Source organism: Pseudopodoces humilis, chromosome 18 (assembly GCF_049639895.1).
Source record: "Pseudopodoces humilis isolate 2021_Gansu_Grassland_sample_001 chromosome 18, ASM4963989v1, whole genome shotgun sequence".
In the NCBI taxonomy this organism is placed as follows: Eukaryota; Metazoa; Chordata; class Aves; order Passeriformes; family Paridae; genus Pseudopodoces; species Pseudopodoces humilis.
In genome coordinates, this window is record NC_142217.1 from 2097260 (window position 1) to 2119387 (window position 22128).

A 22128-nucleotide genomic window follows, 5' to 3' on the forward strand; every position below is an offset into this window, starting at 1 on the left:
GCCTATAAAATGTGTACTTCTCAAAGTGTATTCTGAAAAAATTGTCATCCAAGTTTAACAAATGGAAAAATAAATACTTAGGTTAAATGATTTGTATGTAATATTCTTGTGAACCGTGTCCAAAGGAGGCTCTGCCTTTAACAGCTGTTGAAGCATTAGATTATTCTATGTCCTTAGTGACAAAAAATAATAAACAAAGAATTACTAATTCTTTTTCAATAGCTGGAATTTCTTTTTACCTTGAAATGTGCTCAAAGCCTTCTTATATCCTCTATACGGGAAAGAAAGCTTTGTATTGACTGGGCTGTGAATCTGAATGTTTGTCTGCTGAGTTTTCATTGGACTGAGCTCACACTGATTTCTGTTTCCAGGGAGAACATGTGCCTGATTGCCATATTGAGAGAAGCTTTCAGGTCACATTACTTGCCTGGCACCCTTCCAGACCCATTTTGGCATCAGGATGGGAGACAGGAGAAGTTCTGATACTGAACAAACAAGACAAGGAGCAGCACACTGTACCCCCAAATCACAGCACCAAAATCACAGCCCTGAGCTGGAGTACAAGTGGTACCTGCCTTGCATCTGGGGATGGAGTGAGTAGCTGAAATGCTGCATGGGTTTGATGTGGAACACAGTCTTGGAAGCTCTGTAATGGGAAGGGATCGTGTAGTGGAGATCCATGGGGAAGGGAGAGTTGTGTGGGAGAGTAATTTCCTTTCCTTAGGTAAAAATTAAAACTGTTAGGGAATAAAATCAAATCTTAGTGTTTTAACTTTTTCTACAGTGTTATTCTACAAATAAAAAATTGCTGCTCTATAATTTTTCTTAAGTGTCAGATCTCAGTGAGTGCTGAGTGTTGATGAAGGTTTAATGCTGTTTCATGGATGGAATAATTAAGGTATAGATAATTTGAATTCTTTTGCTCCTGTCCATGCAAAAATTTTATGTCACTCAGGAATAAAGCCTAGATGTTGAGAAACAAATGCAGCTACAACGTATGCATCCGTAGCGAGTGCAGAGCAGTGCTCACAGGAAACCCATATTAATCTCTCCTTTTCTGGTTTTATTAATGCCTTAAAATTGTGTCAAATTGATTGTATTGGGAAATGTGATACTCTATTTCTTGATGACCTGGTTGCCCTTTTGTATAGTGACGTGAGAAAGTAGCTATTGAATATCCAGGATTAAGTATTCATAGAAGATTCTGATTTTGCTAGTTCCCAAGCCAGCCAGTGAAGAAAAAAAAAGAATTATTTTCTTTTTTTCCCTGATACAAACTTGAGCTTGCTCAAGAATTTCAGTTCTGCTCTTACCTATACATCAGAATTTTTATTCTGAGGAAAAAATTATTTTAATTCATTGTTTGTAAAGTTCTGCTGCTGCATTTGACAGAAATGCAGAAATTCAAAATTGATTAAAAAGATAATTTATAATCTTCTTTATTGGAAAAGAGGAAGTTTTGCCCAGGCAAAAGATGGACACATCTCAGTGTAGCTGAGGCCTTAATCATAATGAGACAGTACATTGATGTAGACAGAGCTTACATTTATGAACAAATTGTTTTGAAATTGATTTCAAACCAGTGTCGCTATGCTATGGTCTGAGGTGCAGCACAGATATACTTCATTTCCTACATATTTCCCAATAGTTTATAAGTTTATTTTTAATATTTTTCCCATGAGGGTTTGTATTTAGGAAACTTCCATTAGGTGAGTGCTACCAGGATCATGCTCTGCTCATATTAGAGGAAAACCTGTAGAAAGAAGATAGGTATTTTGACCCTGATTTGGTTTCTTTCCTGATTTTCCCAGGGGGTGGTAGGACACTGGAAAGGCTCCCCAGGGAATGGTCAGAGTTACAAGTCTGCCAGAGTTCCAGGAGTATTTGGACAATGCTCTTGGGCACAGGGTGGGATTGTTGGGGTGTCTGTGCAGGGCCAGGAGTTGGGCTTGATGATCTGTGTGAGTCACTTCCAACTGTGCATTATCTTCACTAGGATTTTTGTCATCATACATCCTGAAATGCAAGAAAATTATTTGAAAATAACTTTGTAAAGTTGGAATAGGATGCTGTGAAAATCAGAAGCTCTTAATTTGTTTTAAGTAAAAATAACATGGATGATTTCCACATTTTGATCACACAGAGGATGTAGGTGCTTTCTATAATGAAAGCCTATTTGGAAGGCCAATAGCTTTCATACCAAGGAACTAAAGCTTTGGGTTTTTAAAAATGATTGGGAAGCTACAGGATGGAATTAGAGAATATCTCCATTTGTAAAGGACATTTAGATAGATGATTTGGTCATTGTCCTGTGTCCTTTAAAAATATAATTTGAAAACAGACAAGTTCTGCATCCTTTCCAGTGACACTTAGGAGAGGTAGTGATCCTTTTTTGTTTCCAATCTCATGTGTTCCAATCTAAGAATTGAGATTACAAGTAGGTTATCTGGATACAGGCTGGACTATCTAGAAGGAGATGGAAGGAAGGTCAGCAGCTTCAAAAAGCTGCAGGCTTTTCCTCCATCTTATAAATGGTGCAAGGTGGTTTTAATTTGGATCCTTGAAAACTGATGACATACAAAGCTGATGGAAGAGTAAGAGGAGAAACCAACAAGTTCATAGGGTCCTGTGATTTTCAGAGGTAACTAGCAAACATTTTATGAACTGCAAATGTTTTCTTGGGACAGCAGTATCACAGTTGCACAGCTGAGTGGTATTCTTTAAGCTGCAAGACACATTGCACTTAATAAACAGACTTGGATGGTATAATTATTACCATTTTACTGTCGAAAAGAAGTTAGAACTTTGAATCTTAGGAAAAAAAGAAGGAAATGTTACCTTGGAAGGCCTTGGCTGCATCTTGTGTGGCTTCTAGTTAGAATTGTGAAGAATAAGTGACCACTGCTATCAGTCTAACTTGTAGGAGAAGGATGATACTTCATTGAAAACAGTTAATAAAAACAGAGCAAATTCTAAAACCACTTTACTGTTGTCTATCCTAATGAAATAAAATAAGATTGAACTTGATATTGAAAATTGTTGCTGAATTTTTTCATGTCGTGCTTACATGGAAGGTTCCCAAGTGCAATTTGGTTTCATGAGCACTAGTATAATAAACAATAAATAATCATCTTAGCATACCAACTGTGAGGATGTACTGTAAGTCAGTTTGTTGGAATTTGTCTCCATTCATTCCAGTCACCAGGGGTTTGTTGCCCCTGAGCTGGCACTGCAGGGTGTGAGTTATGTCAGCACCTGTGCCAGGCTTGAGGGCTCGTGTGTGTTTACCACTGTTGAGTTAATTAGCTAACCAGACTTCCTTTCTTTATCTATGATTATTCTAGTTACAAGATTATTTTTTCTAAATGTAAGTTCCTGAATATCTGCTCAGAAAGAGGAGGAAAGCTCCAGAAATTCAGAAATTCTGCCCTTAGTCTTTTTTCATCCTGTGACTTCATGTGTCTAATCATATACCCATGCCCATCTACATCAGTTTTATATGCACTTACTGAGGGATCCATATGCTCTGCTATCCTTTTTTCAATTGCTAAAAGGTAAGCTATCAGACTACTTGCAAGAAAAAATGTGGAAAGGATGTTATCAAGATAAATATTTACATCTGCTACTTGCAGAGGAAAATCAAGATTGTTCCATTTAATTGCTCTGGCAGTGTGATTTAACTAAAAAAGTTTTGGACCAACAAGTTTTTTTTAGATAATTTAAGTAAGTAAATAATATAGTGTTAAAGATAACTTTGATTTCCTGTGGCTTAGTTTTAAGTGGGAGTAACTGTATGTGTCAACTAAACAAAAGGAAGAGTGTTGCTCTGTCAATAAAACATTTATTTTTATGTACAGTGAGTGTGGATTCTCATCTGAGTAATGAATTAACTTGTCCTTTTCTAGTATGGTGTCTTGTTTCTGTGGAAAATGGACCATCGAGGCAGAGTCCAGGGTCCTGCCCTGGTTAAGCAGGAATATGGGAAATGCTTGTGTCATTGTGTCTTTCGGCCACCCCTTCCTGGCGAGTGAGTATTGACCCCATCAGAGCTCTGCTAGACCAGGTCTTTGTCTTGTTCCACAGAAAGTTAGTTCTGTCTACAAATGAACTACTTTTAAATACATTAAAAAATGTTCTTCTCCTAACTGCCCTATATTTCCAAGCTCTTCTCCTGTTCTGGTAGCTAGTTCTGTGCCCTGTGTGCAGCAGCTGATCTTCTTTCTCTTATCCATATCTTCTGTCCATTGCTGTTGACTCTTCTGCCTTAGCTCTTTTAATTAGCAATATTGCTGATTGTGGAAAAATATAAACACATTGGAAACACAATTATCATTGTATTATTGTCAAAAATAATTAAATTAAAAGTCAGTTCTTAAACATTATTATTTCTTTCCTGTCCAAGCAAGAAATGGGAAGGAGCTGTAGTAAAGAAGAAGAGTTTTCCTTGTCTGGGCTTTTCTGTTTCACATTTCTGTAAAAATGTGTTTTGAAAAAAAAGTGAAACAGTGCAAATGAAAAATAATATTGAAATTTTGTTTTGTATCTTTTTGAGTTTGCCCTTTTTTCAATCAGCGTATGAAAGATCTTTATTCTTTTTATACAATATGCTTTATTAACTACTCATCCATTCTTTGAGACTGAAACTACTCTGTTATGAAAAGAATTAGGAATGAAGTATCTCTCTTTGCAGAGACTTTGTGCAGCTGGCAAAAGCAGCTGTGAGTGGTGATGAGAAAGCCTTGGATAAGTTTAACTGGGAGAAAGCTGGAATAGGACCACCTCTGAAAATGACAGTCCAAGAAGGTCTCTCCTTCTTTATCACTTTGACAGATGGTAAGAGCAAAGTCACTTTTCCATTTGGCTGGGAAATTGTTTCCTTCAAATACTTCAAAATACTTCACTGAGCTTCAAAATAACTCAGTGCATGATAGTCTTGTTTTCATATATCTGACAACTCAGGTATATTCATATATGCCTCATATTCATATATTTAATTGGGTATTCATAGGAGTTGTAGAATGTTTGGTAAGAAATTAATAAAATTACTGAAATCTTACAGTCTTCAGGGTGGTCTTGTTCTAACCTGGGTTAGTCAGGTTCCTGAAGAAGTGAATATGAGGAAAACAATCTCTAACACCCAAATGTAGATAAAAGTAGATTTTATCAGGGAAACAGCCTCAAGTTGTGCCAGGGGAGGGCACACTGGACATCAGGAGGAATTTCTTCACAGGAAGGGTTTTTAAACATAGGAATGGGCTGCCCAGGGCAATGGTGGAGTCATCATCCCAGGTAGTGTTCAGAAATGACTAAATGTGGTATGGTTCAGTGGGTGTGGTGGTACTTGATCAAAGGCTGGCCTTGATGATTTTGGAGGGTTTTTACAACCTTAATGATTCTGTGACTATGCTTTATAGAGTAGTACAACTTAATGACATTGCAATGACTTTTTAAATGTTGATAGGTGCATTAGTTGCTGTTGTCAGTGTTTTTAGAAAAACACTGTCCCATTTGCCAGTCAGATTATGGATTAAAGCTGTATTTGGTGTGTGGCGCAGTGTTTCTTAAACAAAGAAGAACTTCAGGTCCACGTTTTTCTGTTATCTAAACTCTGCTGTAAATTGAACCAATTCTTAACTGCCATTCTTCTTTCACAGATTTGTTTCTATGACGGGAGATTTTAGAAGCTATCATTCATACAAAAAGTTTACTTGCAGTTTAAAATTATTTAAAGTATTCCCCTTTGGATTTTCTAATCCAAATATATGCTTTAACAATATGCTTTAGTTTATTGCACTGGTCAGCTATGGTAGTCTCTATCCTGAGACAAACTAGAAAATGAAAGAATTTTTGTTATTTTTACCTTTTCAACACTTGAGGAATGTTTTCTTAAGGTAGAAAGCATCAACTTTGGCTTTTGTAGCTGAAAGCTGTCGACTAAAATCTGCACCTTCTTTATTTCTGCTACAGGTTCTGTGCACTATGTGAATGAGAAAGGGAAGTCAAGGCAGGTATTGTCCACGGACAGTCTGGTCCGAAAGCTCCTGTTGCTAGAGGAGAGAGATGTTTTACTTGTAATAACAGAGAATCTGCAGTTGTCCTTACACTCAGTTTCTCCTGAGGGAGAGGCAGAAGAGCTCCTGAAGGTAAGAGTCATACTACAGGCTAAAGTTGTAATATTTATTCTTTATAAGTATTTTTTTGTTTTTTTGATTATCACTATTTTGTTTTCAAATGAATCAACTCTCATGTTTGTTTCTCAGATAATATGTTGATGAAGAAGCAAAAATAGCTAATATGAAAGTGGAATAGAATAATGTGTTACTGAACTTGGAAAGATGCTTTTCATGTTGTTTTCCTGTTTTTTTCATATTTTTTTTCATTCTGACCCTATCTTAATTCTTTTACACTTACTTTCAGTTTCTTAGTGAATTAGAGAAAAATTGGAAATTTCAGTTGTCCTGGTTGCAGAGGTGGGCAGCACTTAGCACCATGTAGGTACAGCTGAGTTATTCTATACCACCTATATCATCACTGGTTTTGGCGAGAAAATGCACACACCTCAGAAGTGGGCAGCATTCTGCCTTGCTCTCTCTTACGGAAAGGTTGTCGGCATCAGCCCTGCAGACTCTGTCTTCTGCCCCTGCCATCCACCCTCTCCCATTTTCTTCGAGACACAGATATGGGACGTGGTGCTGAAAGGAAAGCGGTGGAACACAGAACTGATGTGTGCTGAATGGCAGCACCAGCGGGGAGACTGCAGGCAGGAGACAGGGAAGGCCCTCAGTCCAGCCAAAGGGAGCCCAGCCAAGTCCATTCCAGCTAAGCCAAGCCAAAAGGAGTGCAGCAGAATTGCAGGGAAGTGGCAGCAACCTGTAGGATCAACCGCCAGTATGGCAGAGTGGTAGAAGCGACAGTGCGAGCACTTGTGTGCAACTGAACCCAGAAGCTTTTGGGGGGAGGGGGTCTATTTGTCATTGTTTTTCATTGTATTGGCCTGGGGGGGCAAGAAGCCTCTTGCCATACTGCCTTTGTTTGTGACGGCGTGCAGAAGCCTTGGGAAGTCATGTGGATGCAACCTATGGGAAGCATCCACCATTTTGGTTTTGGTCCCAGCAGCCACATAAAACTAATTTTTTATGGCTAAAACACCTTCTGGTTTTGGATATGTATATTTTTTTTTATTCATATTGCTGTTATTACTTTGTGTTTCTTATTCCACTGCTTTTTGCTTTCAGTAATTATCTTAATCCATAGTCTCTGCATGTGTCCCTCCCTTACTGGAAGGGACAGGAGAAAACCCATGGCTTATTTGGCGTTTAATTTTTTTGCTGGTGTTAAACCACCACATTTAATTGGTGCCCAAGGTAAGGCTCAAGACAATTGAGATAACTTTGATCTAAGCATTTGTGTTTTAGGTAGAGAGCTCCTGGTTCCAGTGTTGCTTGTTCTATTCATGTGGGTGTAATATCTAACCCTGTATATACTTCTGCATATGCACTATGTATCCACCACAGTAATCTGTTTCAAAGCAAGGAGAAGGATCAAAACTGCTGTACTCTGTGATACCAGTTTATGGCATGATAAAATCAAAGGCAATGGGGGTCATTTCTGATGTGTATTCAGTGTTGCTCTCCTGTCCTGGCCTTGGCTCCTACCTCTGAAGATTCATTAATAGTCATACCCAGCCTGTGGGGGAAAGAAGAAAGGATGATTTTTCCCAGCCTTTTATCCTTTTCTTCTTCTTCAGGTCTGCTACAACAGCTTTTGAGAATTTGAATTCTCTTTGGGTGTTAGGGGAAGTGTGCCCTCATTGATATGTTTAATATATATGATAATGATATATCTCCTCTGTCCAGCAGATACCATGTTAAGATTTAGGACAGAGATTTCTAGGGAAGTTGTCCAGAGACATGCCCCATGATGGATAGTCATTAGTGGTGTGGCATGTGGGAGAAAATGGGCCAGCTTTTGAAAGAGTACTCTACTCTTGGTTCGGAAGTTTTCTTGAACAACTACAGGTTGTACAACTACTGATAAAGTGTTTAAAAGAAAATTGCTGTGGCAGTTCCAGAAAGGTGTGAAGTTATGGAACATGCTGGACCCTGGCTACTATTTACTGGACACTGCTTATTTCTGTACAGCACCCTCAGAAGGAGGACGAGGAAAGCAGAGCAACAGGCATCATGGGCATTCAAAATGCAGCTTACCCACAAGAACAACCTGTGCTAAGAGCACTTGCCTGTATGCAGAAGAAGAAATCCAAGACCAAATCAGTTCATGTAGTGAGTGATGAAGAGGAAGCAGGGCCCCCACAACAGGAGGAGGAGGCAGGGCCAGAGATAATCACCCGAACCTTTCCCTGAGTGAGCTGCAAGACATACAAAAAGATATCAGCCTCCAGTCAGGTGAGCCCCTGGTGACCTGGGTGCTCTGATGCTGGGCTGTCATGGCCCACAATATGAAATTAGATGGTAGTGACACTTTGCAACTGGGATCCATGTCCTGGGATGCAAGTATTGACCAGGGGATTAGGAAGAGACCAGAAACTCTGAGCCTCTGAATGCAACTTCTGTCAAATGTGAGGGAAAGGTTTCCTAGGAAAGATGACCTTTTAGTGCACTGAGACAAGTGGAACACCGTGGAGCAAGGTATCTGGTACCTGAGAGAATTAGCTATGGTGGAGATAATATTTTCAATTAACGAGCAATTCTCTACTAATCCAGACAACATCCAGTGTACACAAAACATAGGGCGGAAATTCCTACAGAGTGTGCTGGTGTCATATGCGAACTTACTCTGAGTGATGTCATGGAAGGAAGGAGAACAAAACATGGACTATTTGGTTACCAAACCTCAGATATATGAAGAAGCTATCTCCATCCTGTTAGAGGCCTGTATCTCCTCAGTGGAAAGACTGAGGATCTCTGGAAATTAAAGAGGAAATGCCTCACGCCCTGTCCTACAGTATTACAAAATGCTGCTTCTGGGTAGACCTCAAACCTTCACTTTCCTAAGATACTTTTATCTTGTTATCCATGACAGAAAAAGACTGAACGCTTGTGTATTACAGGAATGTCCACTTCTTTTTGATCATTACTTATGTCTGACTTTTGAAGTAAGATCTGGAATTTCACATTTTAAAGGAATCTTTATTAAACTCTAGGAGAAGAGCTAGTGCAAGAGTGAAATACTGCTCCTTATCTACTTAATTAAACCACTACAAGGTTTCTTTTATTAAATTTATACATGCAGTCTTCATGCATTTTATGGTGATCGTTGTCTGAATGGTCTGAATATGTCTGTCTGAATTGACAGATAGCTCTAGTTAATTTCTTATTTTTACTTTTTAGCCAAACTATGCAGTTCAGATGGTTAGTGTCCTTCAGCGTGCTCCTCCCACCTTCTGTAAATGCATATATTTGCTTATGGTTAACAGGTGAAGTTGAGTGGGAAGACTGGTCATTCTGCAGACATGATTTTAATAGACCATAGTCTGGTTGTTACAGCATTAGGTGAGACAGTCATCAGGTAAGAACGAAAGTTTTTCTGGGCTGCCCCTGAGAAGGGCCAGCTAAAAGTTACAGTCTGTAATAAACTGAATATTTTGCTGAAATGTTGGTTGGGGGGTTTTTACCAATAATGAAAAAATCCCAATATTTCCTAGTTTTGTTTGTCAAAATAAGTAAAGAAATTAAATGATTTTTTTTTTCCTCAAGGACAGAAACTAATTTGGTATGGTTTGCTTTCTCTCTAGGTATTTTATTTTGTCAGGCAGTGGTACCTATTCTGTTCCTTCCTTGAGTGCTGTTATTGATTTCTTCTGAAAATAAATCTGGTTGGGGGTTTTGCATGAAAATACAGCCCCTTGCTCTTCTTGCCAGTGTTACTGTCTGATCCTTAAGATACTCATAGCATCAGCAACCAGAAAAAAAAGTGCTTACTTTTCAGGATGGTTTTTTTACTGTAATATAAGACAAGTATTTAAATTACTTCTGTCTCTAATCCTTTAAAGTCTGTTGCTTTGCCGTGCTGTTGAGTTACTGTGTTCTGTAGTTTTACCTTTTTTGCAATCTTTTCTTCGTTCTCTTTACTATGACCTGCTCTACCTGTTCCTCGAACCTTTTGGGAGGGTGGGAGTGTTCCATTAATATCTGTATTTCCCTTTATTGAGATGTCTGCTACTATCAGACAGAATCTTATGTTAATTTTGTGAGAATTCAATAAAGACCAAGTATCAAGAGGAAATAGTTTCATGGCAATATTTAGTTCTAGAAAATAAATCTGTAATCAAAAGGACTACTGGTTAACCCAGGAGTATTCTTAAAATAGAGGAGGAAGTGTAATTAGGGAGGAAGAAAATTGCAACTAGCCCTCACACTTTTATTTAAAAATAAAAAAGCTTTTTTTTAAAGCTTTTTTTTTAAAAAAAAATCCTGCTCTGTTCATAATTTTCAGGGGCAGAAGTCTGCTCCCAGCCACAGGCCCCTAGACTAGAATGGTGGCCCTTTTTCATGAGAAACAAAACTCACCCCTCCTCAGTTCCTGGTGTCAGTTTGTCAGAGATGTTTGGCACTCCAAGTATAGCCCGAGTTTTAGGTAGGGGTGGCTTGGGAGGCAGAAGCCCACTCCTGGGCACGGGCCCCTGGACACCCTGCCTCCAAAAGTTGGGAATGACTTCTTACTTCATAGGAGAATACCCCTAAACATGCTGCAGATTAAAAAGTCAAAGGAAAAGGAATTTAAAAAAAAAAAAAAAAAATTCAAAATAAATTCACACTCCATAGGCAGCTGCTGACAATTTAATTTTAAAAATTAAATTATCTAGGTATTGCGGAATACCTATATTGTGGAAATAGTAAATTAATGCCATGTACAGCATCCTATTGACTGTGTTTGGCAAGACACCTGGAAAGAAAAGCATTGTTAACACTCTTGTTTTGTGTGCCTTAGGTTCTGGGATTTGGATCGAGATGAGAACTATGTGCTCTCCCTAGACATGCAATTCGGCTTTGAGAGGGGAGAATGTATTAACTGTGTGTCTTACTGCAGTGCTAAAGGTGAGAAATAACATGGCAGCTATGATCTTTGGTCCTAAACCTTGTCAAACCTCAGCCTTCCATGCCCTGTGATAATTTCAGTATGTTTGTCTTGTGACTGAGAATCTCAGTGGTAGTATGTGATGTAGAAGATTTAGTTTGGATTGGAAATGTGCCTTGAAAGGTGCAGGGAAATAATTTGATACTCAACTACACTTGGACTCACTGTGGAGCTGTCTCATGGCACATGAGCTGGATTCCCTTTGACACAAGTAGCCCTGGAGTCCACCTAATGCACTCCAACATGTTTTGGGCATTCAGTCTACAAGCCTGAACTACAGCTAATGCAAAATAGAGCTTAGTGGCATGTATCATGTATATGCCAGATCCTTACAACAGATCCTTTCTACAGAGCTGCTCCTCAGCACCACCTTGTTTGCTAGCGTAGGCACAGCTGATGTCTGCTGCAATGGTTTTCAGTGGTTAGTTGCCCAAAGTGACTACAAAACTAGCTATTTAAAAATAAATACAAGCTGTAGGAAGAACGGCTGAGGTCACTTGGCTTGTTCATCTGGGAGGAGACTGAGGGGAGCATCTATGGGGCAGCTTCCTCACGAGGGGCAGATCCGACTTCTGGTCTTTGTGAGCTGTGACGGGACCCAAGGGAACAGCCAGAGCTGTGTCCAGCCTGGGGAGGGTTAGACTGGGTATCAGGAAAAGTTTCTTCCCCCAGAGGGTGGTTGGACACTGAACAGGCTCCCCAGGGAAGCCTCAAGGCTGCCAGAGGTAAAGGAGCATTGGATAACACTCTCAGGCACATGTTGGGATTCCTGGGACTGTCCTGTGTAGGGCCAAGAGCTGGACTGGATGACCCTTGAGGTCTCTTCCAGCTCAGGATATTCAATAGTTCTATAGTCTAAGAAAAAGTTAAAATGAAGTAGTTGTCTGATGCATTTAAAAAAATAACTTCATCTGGTAGCTTAGAAGATGCACCTTGCCATGTGGAGCTTCTCCCATTGTTTCTCCAGAAAAGTTCTCCAGTATAGGACTAGGATGTTGGTTTGCAGTGAGGCGAGAAATTCTGCTACTGGAAAGTGGCTTCTCAGTACCCAAGAACCAGAGTTTGCTGCCTGTTATATTGTGTGATGTGGGTTTGTTTTTCTGAAGTCCAAGATGAGATGCCTGAAATGTTTGTGAATGGTAGCTATCTTGGCAGCTGGAACTAGCAATGGTAGAGTTGCGATGTGGAAGAAAGCAGCGGGATCTGATCAGATCACATGGGCTTTGGAGGGCAAGGAGAAGTGGAAGTTCCAGGCATCTACAGAACTTGAAGGAAATGTCACTCAGATAAAGGTAAGAAAGGAAGGAGCCTCCTTGAATGTTAGTGGGACTCCACAAACTTTAGATAAATAGACCATCTTTGTGAAACAGATGAACATGATCTCTATCATGTGGATATGTGTTCCAGGGGAGGCTGGTCCTCCTTCAGAAGTGGGAGGAAAATCCCTGAGAATGAAGTAACAAAATTGAAATGGGCAGAAATACTCCCTGCTTGTAGCTCACTGGCAAAACCTTTGTATTCAACTCCCTGAAATTATTTTCTGGAAAAAAAAATTATCAGGAAAGTAAATTTTACATAAATTTATTTAAAAAGCAAGAAAATCTGACTAAATGCATTATTTTATTAATCAGTTTTGGTTTTTTTTTCTATTTGTCACTTTCTCAATGTAAAGTTGCATTTCGGTGGTAGTTGTAAAAATAAAAATTTGTATTTACAGCAAAATAGTCTTTGATGAGATGTGCCATCTAGAAAGGGACACTATATATTTTAACATTGTCTGTTAACCATCAGGATGCAGCATTTTTATTTATTTGGAATATTTCATTTGTCACAATGAGGTGCAACACTGCCATTCTATGCCTTAGTAGCATTTTGATGTATGCAGGAGAGAAATCCTGAGTGTAACAGTCATAAATTTAAATTTTAAAAGTTTTATATTAATAAGCAGCGTTTTTTGCCACTAGCATTGTGCTAAAAGGCAAAACTTCTGCTTTAGGTTCTCCAGCATCTTTGGTTGTTGGGTTTTATACCATATCATTAATTTTTTTCAGTTTTTTATAGTGTTTCTGTTTATACTTAATATTGTTCTGTTGCAGTGCTTCTTCATATGTGAGAACAATCCCCATTATTTTTTATAAGGAAAAAAAATATATATGGTGACTTGCAAGAGAAAGTAATTTTATATTTGTTATTATTCTGTTTTCTCATAAGAGTGGAAAATATTGAAAAAGCAATGGCATTTGCTTGCTCTATGTTGGTATAGAGTGAGGGTCTCTAACACCATCCTGTGCTGTGAAAACAGAGAATCCAAGTGTTTTATTAACAAGCTTCAGTAACAAAAGGTCCAGGGTGTAGGAAAAATGTGTGCCATAAGTATCTTATACATCTGCTAATAAATTGATCGTGTCAGCTTTCCCATTCAAGCCTTTTCCAGAAAACAGGATAGGGAGCATTGTCCAGAAATAGCGCATCCCCTGCATCCCCTCTGCCTCGCCAACAGCGCCCCCTGCCGCTTATGGCCGTAACTACACCAAAGGGGAAATTGTCGTTGTGGGTTTTTTTGTTGTTTTTTGTTTGTTCTGTTTTATATATATATTTCCTAGTAAAGGACTGTAATTCCTTTTCCCATCTTTTTTCCCGGAAGCACTGTATTTTTGAAGTTACAATAATTTGGAGGGAGAGGCCATCTTTCCATTCCAGGAAGATTCCTGCCTTCCTTGGCACACACATGTCTTTTAAACCAGTATATTAACTGGTGACTAAGGTGGGCCCCAAGGGCATTGAGAGGAAAGGGTAAAAAGAGAATAATAATTCTTGAGTAACCCATTTGTGTACTGGATATAGAAACCGTATTAGGCAGCACCATATGGTCTAGCCTACCCTGGTTTGGTTGGCATATGATCATGGCTGTTTTTCCTGTTTGCAGGTCATTATTTAAACATGGGTCCTATAACTAAGGCCATTGTGGCTATTACCCAGTTTGTAGAATGGGTCAATAAGGTTAGGAATTCAGTGCTTGTAATCTTCTTCTGGAATGTGGGCACAAGGCTATATAACTATCACAGATGGAAGTCTGTATCTTTACACATAGGGTTTCCTTAATAATGCTACCTATAGTGAGGAAGCAACACAGGGAGGAATTTTCTCCCAGCCCTTCACCCACTTCTTTGGGTCTACAACAACAGCTTCTGAAGAGTTAAAATTTCCCCTAGAAGTTAAAGATATCATATACTTTTCTATGTTTGTATTCAGTGAGGTACATCCACCATTCAGAGACAGGGTGAGGTTACCTTGTGTAGCTGCCCCAAAACCTGCCACAGAGGTCAGGGACACTGACCACCAGTGCAGAACCACCTGCAGTCAGAGGAAAAGGTGGATGGTGCAGTAGTGGAACAAACAGATGTTACAAATGTCCAGGTTCCAGGGAGCCACAGCAGTCACCCCTTTGCAGAAGAGGAACAGTAAAACCAATCTGGTGTGCCCAGCTAATGATGATGGGGAACCAGGGCCCCCACAACCAGCAGAAGAGCCAGAGCCGGAGATCATCACTGAGTCCCTGCTGTCAGACAGTCTCTGCAATCTGCAGAAAGGCATTACATGATGGAGGGGGTGAGGCTTTTTGGCTTGGTTGATACAAGCTTGGAACCTTATGGGTACAGGCATGCAATTTGATGGCAAGGCTGTTGGATTCCTTGGCCCGGGATGTGGCCATTGAGCAGGTGTTTGTGAGGGAGCCAGGACCCCTTTCTGTCGCTCTATTTGGAACGGCAAGAAGAACGACACAAGACTCTCTCAGGAGTCGAACTGGAGAATTTCTCCCTGTTTATTGCCTCAGATCTTTTTTATAGACCGATATGTGAAAGTACAGAAAAGTAAAACTCTTATTGGTTAGGGAACTAACACCATCATTGGTCAGTGGGGTACACCAGCCTTCGACCTTCTCTTGAAAACAAGGAACAGACAAACAGCACCTGCAAGGCTGTTTTCTATCTCTGAGGATTGTTTTAATTCCTCCTTATGATTTCCCAGGCCACTTTCTCAGGCAAGACTGAGAAAGTTACGTGGCCTGCTATTCCACAGGCACTCTGCTGCCTGCTTCATAGTTAGTATCCATACCTTTCTTTTCAGGAGTGGCTTCTAACAAATGTAAGAGAGGTTTGTTTACAGGAACAGACTGCTGGAGCAACATCATAAAAAGCCATGGAAGACCATGGAGGAAGGATCCAACACCTGAGAGAAATGGCAGTGTTCGAGATGCTTTTTGGAAGGAATGGACAACACGATAATGACCTTAATAAGGTCAGGTGCACAGTGCAAATGTGATGGAGTCTTGTATATCAGGGACCATCTGAATACTTCAGTTTAATGGCAAACATGCATCTCAAGGGCAATCAGGAGACAATGGACTCTGTGGCAAGCAAACTTAGGAATTACAAGAGCAGGGTCCAAGACCCGATGCAGACCCACATCTCTACTGTAGACACACTGGTGGAGAGTCTCGAGGATGATAATAAAAAACTCAGGGAGAGATGTTTACCTGTGGCACTAGTGCAAATCAGAAGTCAGAGCCAGATGGCCCCCAGAGAGAGAGAGCGGGTATGCCCCACAAACTGACTTGTTATATTTCCTACTCAACCATGGAGAAGACATGAGACAGTGGAACAGGAAACCTAACAGTGTCCTGGCAGCCTGAATACAAGAACTGAAGGAGAAAGGAAAAGGGAAGTCGGTGAGAGTGAATGCAGTACCAGTTTCCCATAGGCAAGGATCTGACCCACTGGAAGGTACCTCCCATATGGATTCACAAGAACCAGTATTAGAGGGGTCAGGCAGGGACCCTGGGGGACAATCATGTCTACTGGACCATGTGGATCCAATGGCCTGGCATTGGCATCAAACCCACAAGAATACAAGGCTTTAGTTGACACTGATGCTCAATGTGTGTTAATGCCACCAGGATGTGTGTGGTGTTGGGGGTTAGGCGTCCTTTTAGTTCTGGCTCACATGTGGAATTTTTACCCATTAGTTGCGAGGGGAGGAAGGGGGGCAGGAAAAAGGGAAGGCGGGGACAGTTTTGCTGGCTTCTTCAGCTTCAGAAAAGCACACTTTGCTGGGAGCTGTTGCTGCAGGGAGAAGGGAATTTGCCATCACCCAGACAGAGCTGCTGCTTCTTCTTCTCCTTCTCCCCTCTTCATTGGTGGCCTCGCACCCCGTGTCCTGCCAGGACATGGCAGTGCCAGGCACCGCTGCGGAGCTGCTGATCCACCTCAGCCACAGCCCAGGGTCTTTGCTCAGTCCTGCCATTCCAGCTGGGTGTTCTGCTGAGTCCTGGAGGAGCACTGGGACTGGCTGCCCAAGGGGGTTTGTGAAGCAAAGCCTCTCCTCCATCCTTTCCCATCTTGGCCAAGAAGGCTGTCACTGGGTCCCCGGTTCTACAGTTAACACTGTAGTTATTGTTGTTTGTTTGCCTCGTTATACATACTAGTAAAGAACTGTTATTCCTATCCCCAGATCTCTGCCTGAGAGCCCCTTGATTTCAAAATTATAATAATTTGGAGGGAGGGGGTCTACATTTTCATTCCAAGGGAGGCTCCTGCCCTCCCTACCAGACACCTGTCTTCCAAAACCAAGACGGTGGGGTCAGAAACAGTCTTCATTTCTGGGGTGACAGGGAGTTCTTGAGAGCTGAGGGTGTTGGAAGCTGAAGTGAGCTTGACTGGGAAGGACTGGCAGAAGCACCCCATTGTAACAGGTTCAGATGCCCCATATATTCTGGGCATTGGCTACCTTAAGAACAGATACTTCAAATACCCAAGAGGACATTGATGGGCTTTTGGAATTGCTGCTGTGGAGACAGAAAGAATTAGGCAGCTAAATACCTTGCCTGGACTCTCCGAAAATCCTTCTGTGGTTAGGACTTTTGAAGGTAGAAGAATAGCAAGTACTGATTGCCACCTCAATAGTGCATTGCTGACAGTACCAAACATATCAAGATGCCATGATCCCCATTCACAAGATGACCCATGAGCTGCAGAGCCAAGGAGTGTTCAGCAGCTTGCCCTTTGGCCCCATTTGGCCTTTGTGCAAGTCTTATGGGGAATGGAGATTGACAGTGGACTATCGTGGCTTGAGTGAAGTTACACCATCACTGAGCGCTGCTGTGCTGGACATGCTGGAGCTCCAGTACAAGCTGGAGTTCATGGTAGTGAAGTGGTGCCACTATTGACATTGCTAATGCATTTTTCTTGATTCCTCTGGCAGCAAAATGCAGGCCTCAGTTTGCCTTCACGTGGAGGGGTGTGCAATACACCTGGTACCAACTGCCCCAGGGCTGGAAGCACAGCCCCACCATCTGCCATGGACTGATCTGGACTGCACTGGAAAAGGATGAGACTTCTGAACATCTGCAATACATTGATGACATCATCACTTGGGGGAACAACGCAGCAGAAGTCTTTGAGAAAGGAGAAAAGATCATCCAGATTCTCCTGAAAGCTGGTTTAGTCATCCAAAAGAGTTAAGATCAAGGGACCTGCTTGAGAGATCCAGTTCCTGGGAGTGAAGTGGTAAGATGGATGGTGCCAGATACCCACCAAGGTCATCAACAGGATCACAGCAATATCTCCACTCACCAGCAAGAAGGAAACACAAGCTTTCCTAGGTGCCATAGGTTTCTGCAGAATGCACATCCCAGGGTACAGTCAGTTTGTGAGCCCTCTTTACCTGGTAACTCTCAAGAAGAACAATTTCTGCTCGGAAACAGTGCAGCAGCAAGCCTTTGCCCAGATCAAGCAGGGGACTGCTCATGTGGTAGCCCTTAGCTCAGTCAGGACAGAACCAGAGGCGAAGAATGTGCTCTACTTTGCAGCTGAGAGCCATGGTCTTTCCTGGAGCCTCTGGCAGGTGCCTGATGAGACTCTGCACCAGCCACTGGGATTCTGGAGGTGAAGTTACAGAGGGTCCAAAGCCAACTACACCCCAAGAGAGGAGATCCTGGCAGTGTATGAAGGAGTTCAGGCTGCCTCAGTGGTGGTTGGCACAGAGGCACAACTTCTGGCACCCTGACTGCCACTGCTGAGGTGGATGTTTAAAGGAAAGGTTCCCTCTACCCATCAGGCCACCAATGCTACATGGAGTAAGTGGATTGCCTTGATTACACAGCGCACCTGTATTGGAAACCCAAATCATACTGGGATCTTGTAAATAATTATGAATTGGCCTGAAGATGAGGACTTTGTTCTGACAGATGAAGAGAAGAAACAGGTGATGTGAGCTGAGGAAACTCCACCATACAATCAACTGCCAACTAAGAAATATCTTTTCACTAATGATTCCTGTCACGTAGCAATGAATTGAAAATGGAAAGCAGATAAATGGAGCCCCATGTGACAAGTTACAGAAGCTACCAAAGGAGAGGGTAGTTCAAGCCAGTTTGCACAACTCAAAGCCATCCAGTTGGCCCTGGACATTGCTGAATGAGAGAAATCTACACTGACTCTTAGGTGGTGGCAAATGGGCCATGAGGGTGGGTGTAAAGCTGGAAAAAGGCCATCTGGCAGTGTAGAGGAAGACCAGTCTGGACTGCTGATGAATGGCAAGACATTGCCACTTGAGTAGAGAAGCTACCTGTGAAAGTTTGTCATGTGAGTGCCCATGTCCCCAAGAGCTGGACTAATGAGGAACACTGAAAGCAAACAGGTGGATCAGGCTGCAAAAATCAAGGTGTCATAGACAGATTTGGACTCACAAGACAAGGAAGAATTGTTCCTAGCTTGATTGGGCCCGTGATGCCTCAGGTCATCAGGGCAGAGGTGCCACCTATAAGGGGGTATGAGACTGAGAGGTGGATCTAACTGTGGGCAGCATCTCCCAGGTTATCCATGATTGTGAAACTGATGTGCTGCAATCAACCGGGCCAAGTGGGTGAAGCCCCTATGGTATGGTGGGCAGTGGTCCAATATAAGTATGGGGGGGCCTGGAAAATTGACTACATCACACTGCCTCAAACCTGCCAAGGCAAGTGCTATGTGCTTGCAATGGTAGAAGCCACCACTCCAACCACTGGATGGTTGGAAGCCTACCCTGTGCCTCACACCACTGCCCAGAACACCATCCTGGGCCTTGACAAGCAGGTCCTGTGGTAGAATAGTACCCTTGAGAGATTTGAGTGTGACAACAGGACTCATTTCAAGAACAGCCTTGTAAACACTTGGGCTAGAGAACATGGTATTTAGTGGGCATACCACATTCCTTACCACGCACTAGCTGCTAGGGAAGTTTAGCAGTGCAATGGACTATTAAAAACAACATTGAAGGCTGTGGGAGGTAGGACCTTCAAGAAGCGGGATCTACATTTATCAAAGGCTACAGGGTTAGTTAACCCTGTTCCACTGTTCCCAGAGGTTCCACTAAGCTAGCTGGCCCTGCCCAGTCTGATCCCCTGTGTACCACAGATGGCGATAAGCTTCTGGTGGTGATATGAGAGGTATGTTAGGAAAGACTGTTTGGATGAATTGTGCCTTGAGCAAAGACAAACCCATTTGTTGAGTTGTCTTTGCTCAGGGACATGGTTGCACTCAGTGGGTGATGCAGAAAGGTGGAGAAACATAATGTATATCTCAACAGGACCTTATTTTGGGGTGAACTGTCTATGACATTGTGCCTGTACCCATATCTGCATGTATATACGTTTATAATTAGGATAATTGATGTATGTATATAGTTAAAATGTGTAAGTTCAATGTAACATGTTGGTATGCAAAAAAAAGTTGGGTGGATAATGGTGGGGGTTAGGTTTTCTCAAAAGAATTGCTTCCCATTTGTTATCTTCCTGAGGCCACCATTAGCCCCTGGGGAGGCTTAGGGCTCACATCTGAGCATCCCCTGGAGCCACGGGGGAGCCACTGCAGCCCCTCTGCCTTGCCCAGTGCCTGCCTCCCCCTCAAGTGGTTGTGGCCATAACTACACCAAAAGGGAAATTGGTTGGGTGGGAAAACTTACGGTTTTTACTTTGTTGTTGTTTTTTGTTTGTTCTGTTATATATATATTTATATACATATGTATAATATGTGTAATCTTATATATGTATTACATATACTTTTGATATTTTTGTTTTAATTTTTTTTTTCTAATAAAGAACTGTTATTTCTTTTCCCATATTTTATCCTGGAAGCCCTGTATTTTTGAAGTTATAATAATTTGGAGGGAGGGGGCCATCTTTCCAGTCCAGGAAGTTTCCTGCCTTCCTTGGCAGACACATGTCTTTTAAACCAGGAAACTGGGTAATGAGCGTAATAGTTTGAATCTGTATTATTTCCCAGTCATTCCCCATAGTTAGTATTTAGATAGTTTGACTTCGCATATGTATAAAGATATTTATGCTGTCTTTCTCCACATTATTTCTCTTGGGAAATTGCTGTGACAGTTCAAGACCAGAGATGAAATTGTGTGGTTTTTCTTTTTCCATTATTACAGTGGGGATCCCGAAAAAACCTGCTGGCAGTGAACAACATCAGCTCTGTGGTGATCCTCAGTGAGCAGGCCATGTTGGCACATTTTCATCAGCAGGTGGCCGTGGTACAGGTGTCTCCCAACCTCTTCAATGTGACAATCTTCAGCGCAGGAATCACTCACAGCCTTCGTGTTGATATGAATGCTAATGGAGTCTTTGCTACTAAGGTTGATCAGTTGCTTTTTTATTTTTCATTTATTTGTCTAATCAGTTGCCTAGTTAGGTTTATAGAGACCAAACTTCCTAAGTCTTTAAGATAGGCCTTTTTTTTTAATACTCAACACAGTGTGTTATGAAGGTATTGTTGTGACAGTAGCAATGGTGCTGTGGTGGAGCTCATTTCTTTTAAGATCGAACAGGGACTCAGGAATTCTCTAGGGTGCTCACCAGAACCCAGAGAACCTCTGGGCTACTAAAAGCCTTCAAAACCCAATGTCCAGAAGATCCAGTAACTGGTAGCTATTGTAGGGAGGTCTTGCTGTATTATTGCATGAATTCCTGCATGTTTCCAAAAGGAACTACATATGTATATTTATTTGGTGTTTTGTTTGTTTGTTTTAGGATGCTGTAGTATTCTGGAATGGGAAGCAAGTGGCTGTCTTTGAGTGCTCAGGAGATGCCTTTAGAAGTGCAGGTAAGACTTAAAACGTTGGTCAGAGTCGGAATGCTTCTTTTCTTCCAAAGTTATATGTTCATTCATGGTAGCTGATGCACTATAATCATAGAATCTCGTAACAGTTTGGGTTGGAAGGGACTTTAAAGTGCACCTTGTTTCAACCCTCCTGCCATGGACAGGGACACCTTCTAGACTGGAAAAACCCCTCAGAGCCTGAGAGAGCTTTTATCTGATGTACCTAAATTGCATTATACAGGGCCTTGCACAAAACATTGTGTGAGGCTAGAACTACTTCTTTCTGTATATTTTTAAGTACACCATTGATGTTGATCAAGAAGAGCAATCTTTTCCTGTGGCTCCTTTTGCTTTTACAGATAAGACATGGCAATGGCTATTGAACACTTTTCCTTCACTTTAGAAAAAGTGTAATCAAGGTTACATAGCACTCACATAGGAACTGGGAAGGAGGCTTTTTGTCCCAGCTCTCAGGAGAAATTGTCCCATAAATTGCTATATATAGTGCCAAGTGGAGTAGATTAGCTTTTTAAATTATTAATTCTCCCAAAGTATTTCTGCATTCAGAAATAAGTGATGTAGAATTCTATCAATTCCATCCTAGATCTTGGGATTTATCTTTTTAGAATCATTAAGGTTTTTTTGCTTGTCTATATTTACTGATATATTTTAAAACTTTTCCATGCTGAATCATTGCTTTATTATGACCACGGTCCTACCCGTCTACACCACTCCTGAAGTTATTGCAGAGCCACTGTTCTGACAGATTCTGTTATCCCTCTTCAGTAGCAGTTCACTGAAGGAAAAAGTGAATTTTCTTACCAGTACCTCACACTGCACTTTTTTTTTCTTTCTTTCACTCCCCATATCAACTCTTTGCCTTTCCTCT

The 22128-nt window shown here is 41.4% G+C and overlaps 1 protein-coding gene across 8 annotated transcripts in view; it reads left to right on the forward strand.

The window, feature by feature from the left end:
- Positions 1-22128, forward strand: part of IFT140 (intraflagellar transport 140) — a 91164-nt gene that overhangs the window by 10525 nt on the left and 58511 nt on the right. For 7 of the 8 annotated variants that reach the window (XM_088063814.1, XM_088063811.1, XM_088063812.1 and 4 more), the window contains 9 exons: positions 372-593; positions 3906-4027; positions 4691-4833; positions 5968-6143; positions 9437-9528; positions 10951-11057; positions 12241-12389; positions 20572-20775; positions 21170-21242. In XM_088063814.1, coding sequence (XP_087919940.1) covers positions 372-593; positions 3906-4027; positions 4691-4833; positions 5968-6143; positions 9437-9528; positions 10951-11057; positions 12241-12389; positions 20572-20775; positions 21170-21242 — 1288 coding nt within the window. The remainder of the gene's footprint in view (positions 1-371; positions 594-3905; positions 4028-4690; positions 4834-5967; positions 6144-9436; positions 9529-10950; positions 11058-12240; positions 12390-20571; positions 20776-21169; positions 21243-22128) is intronic. The other variant, XM_088063810.1, reaches the window with a different exon arrangement.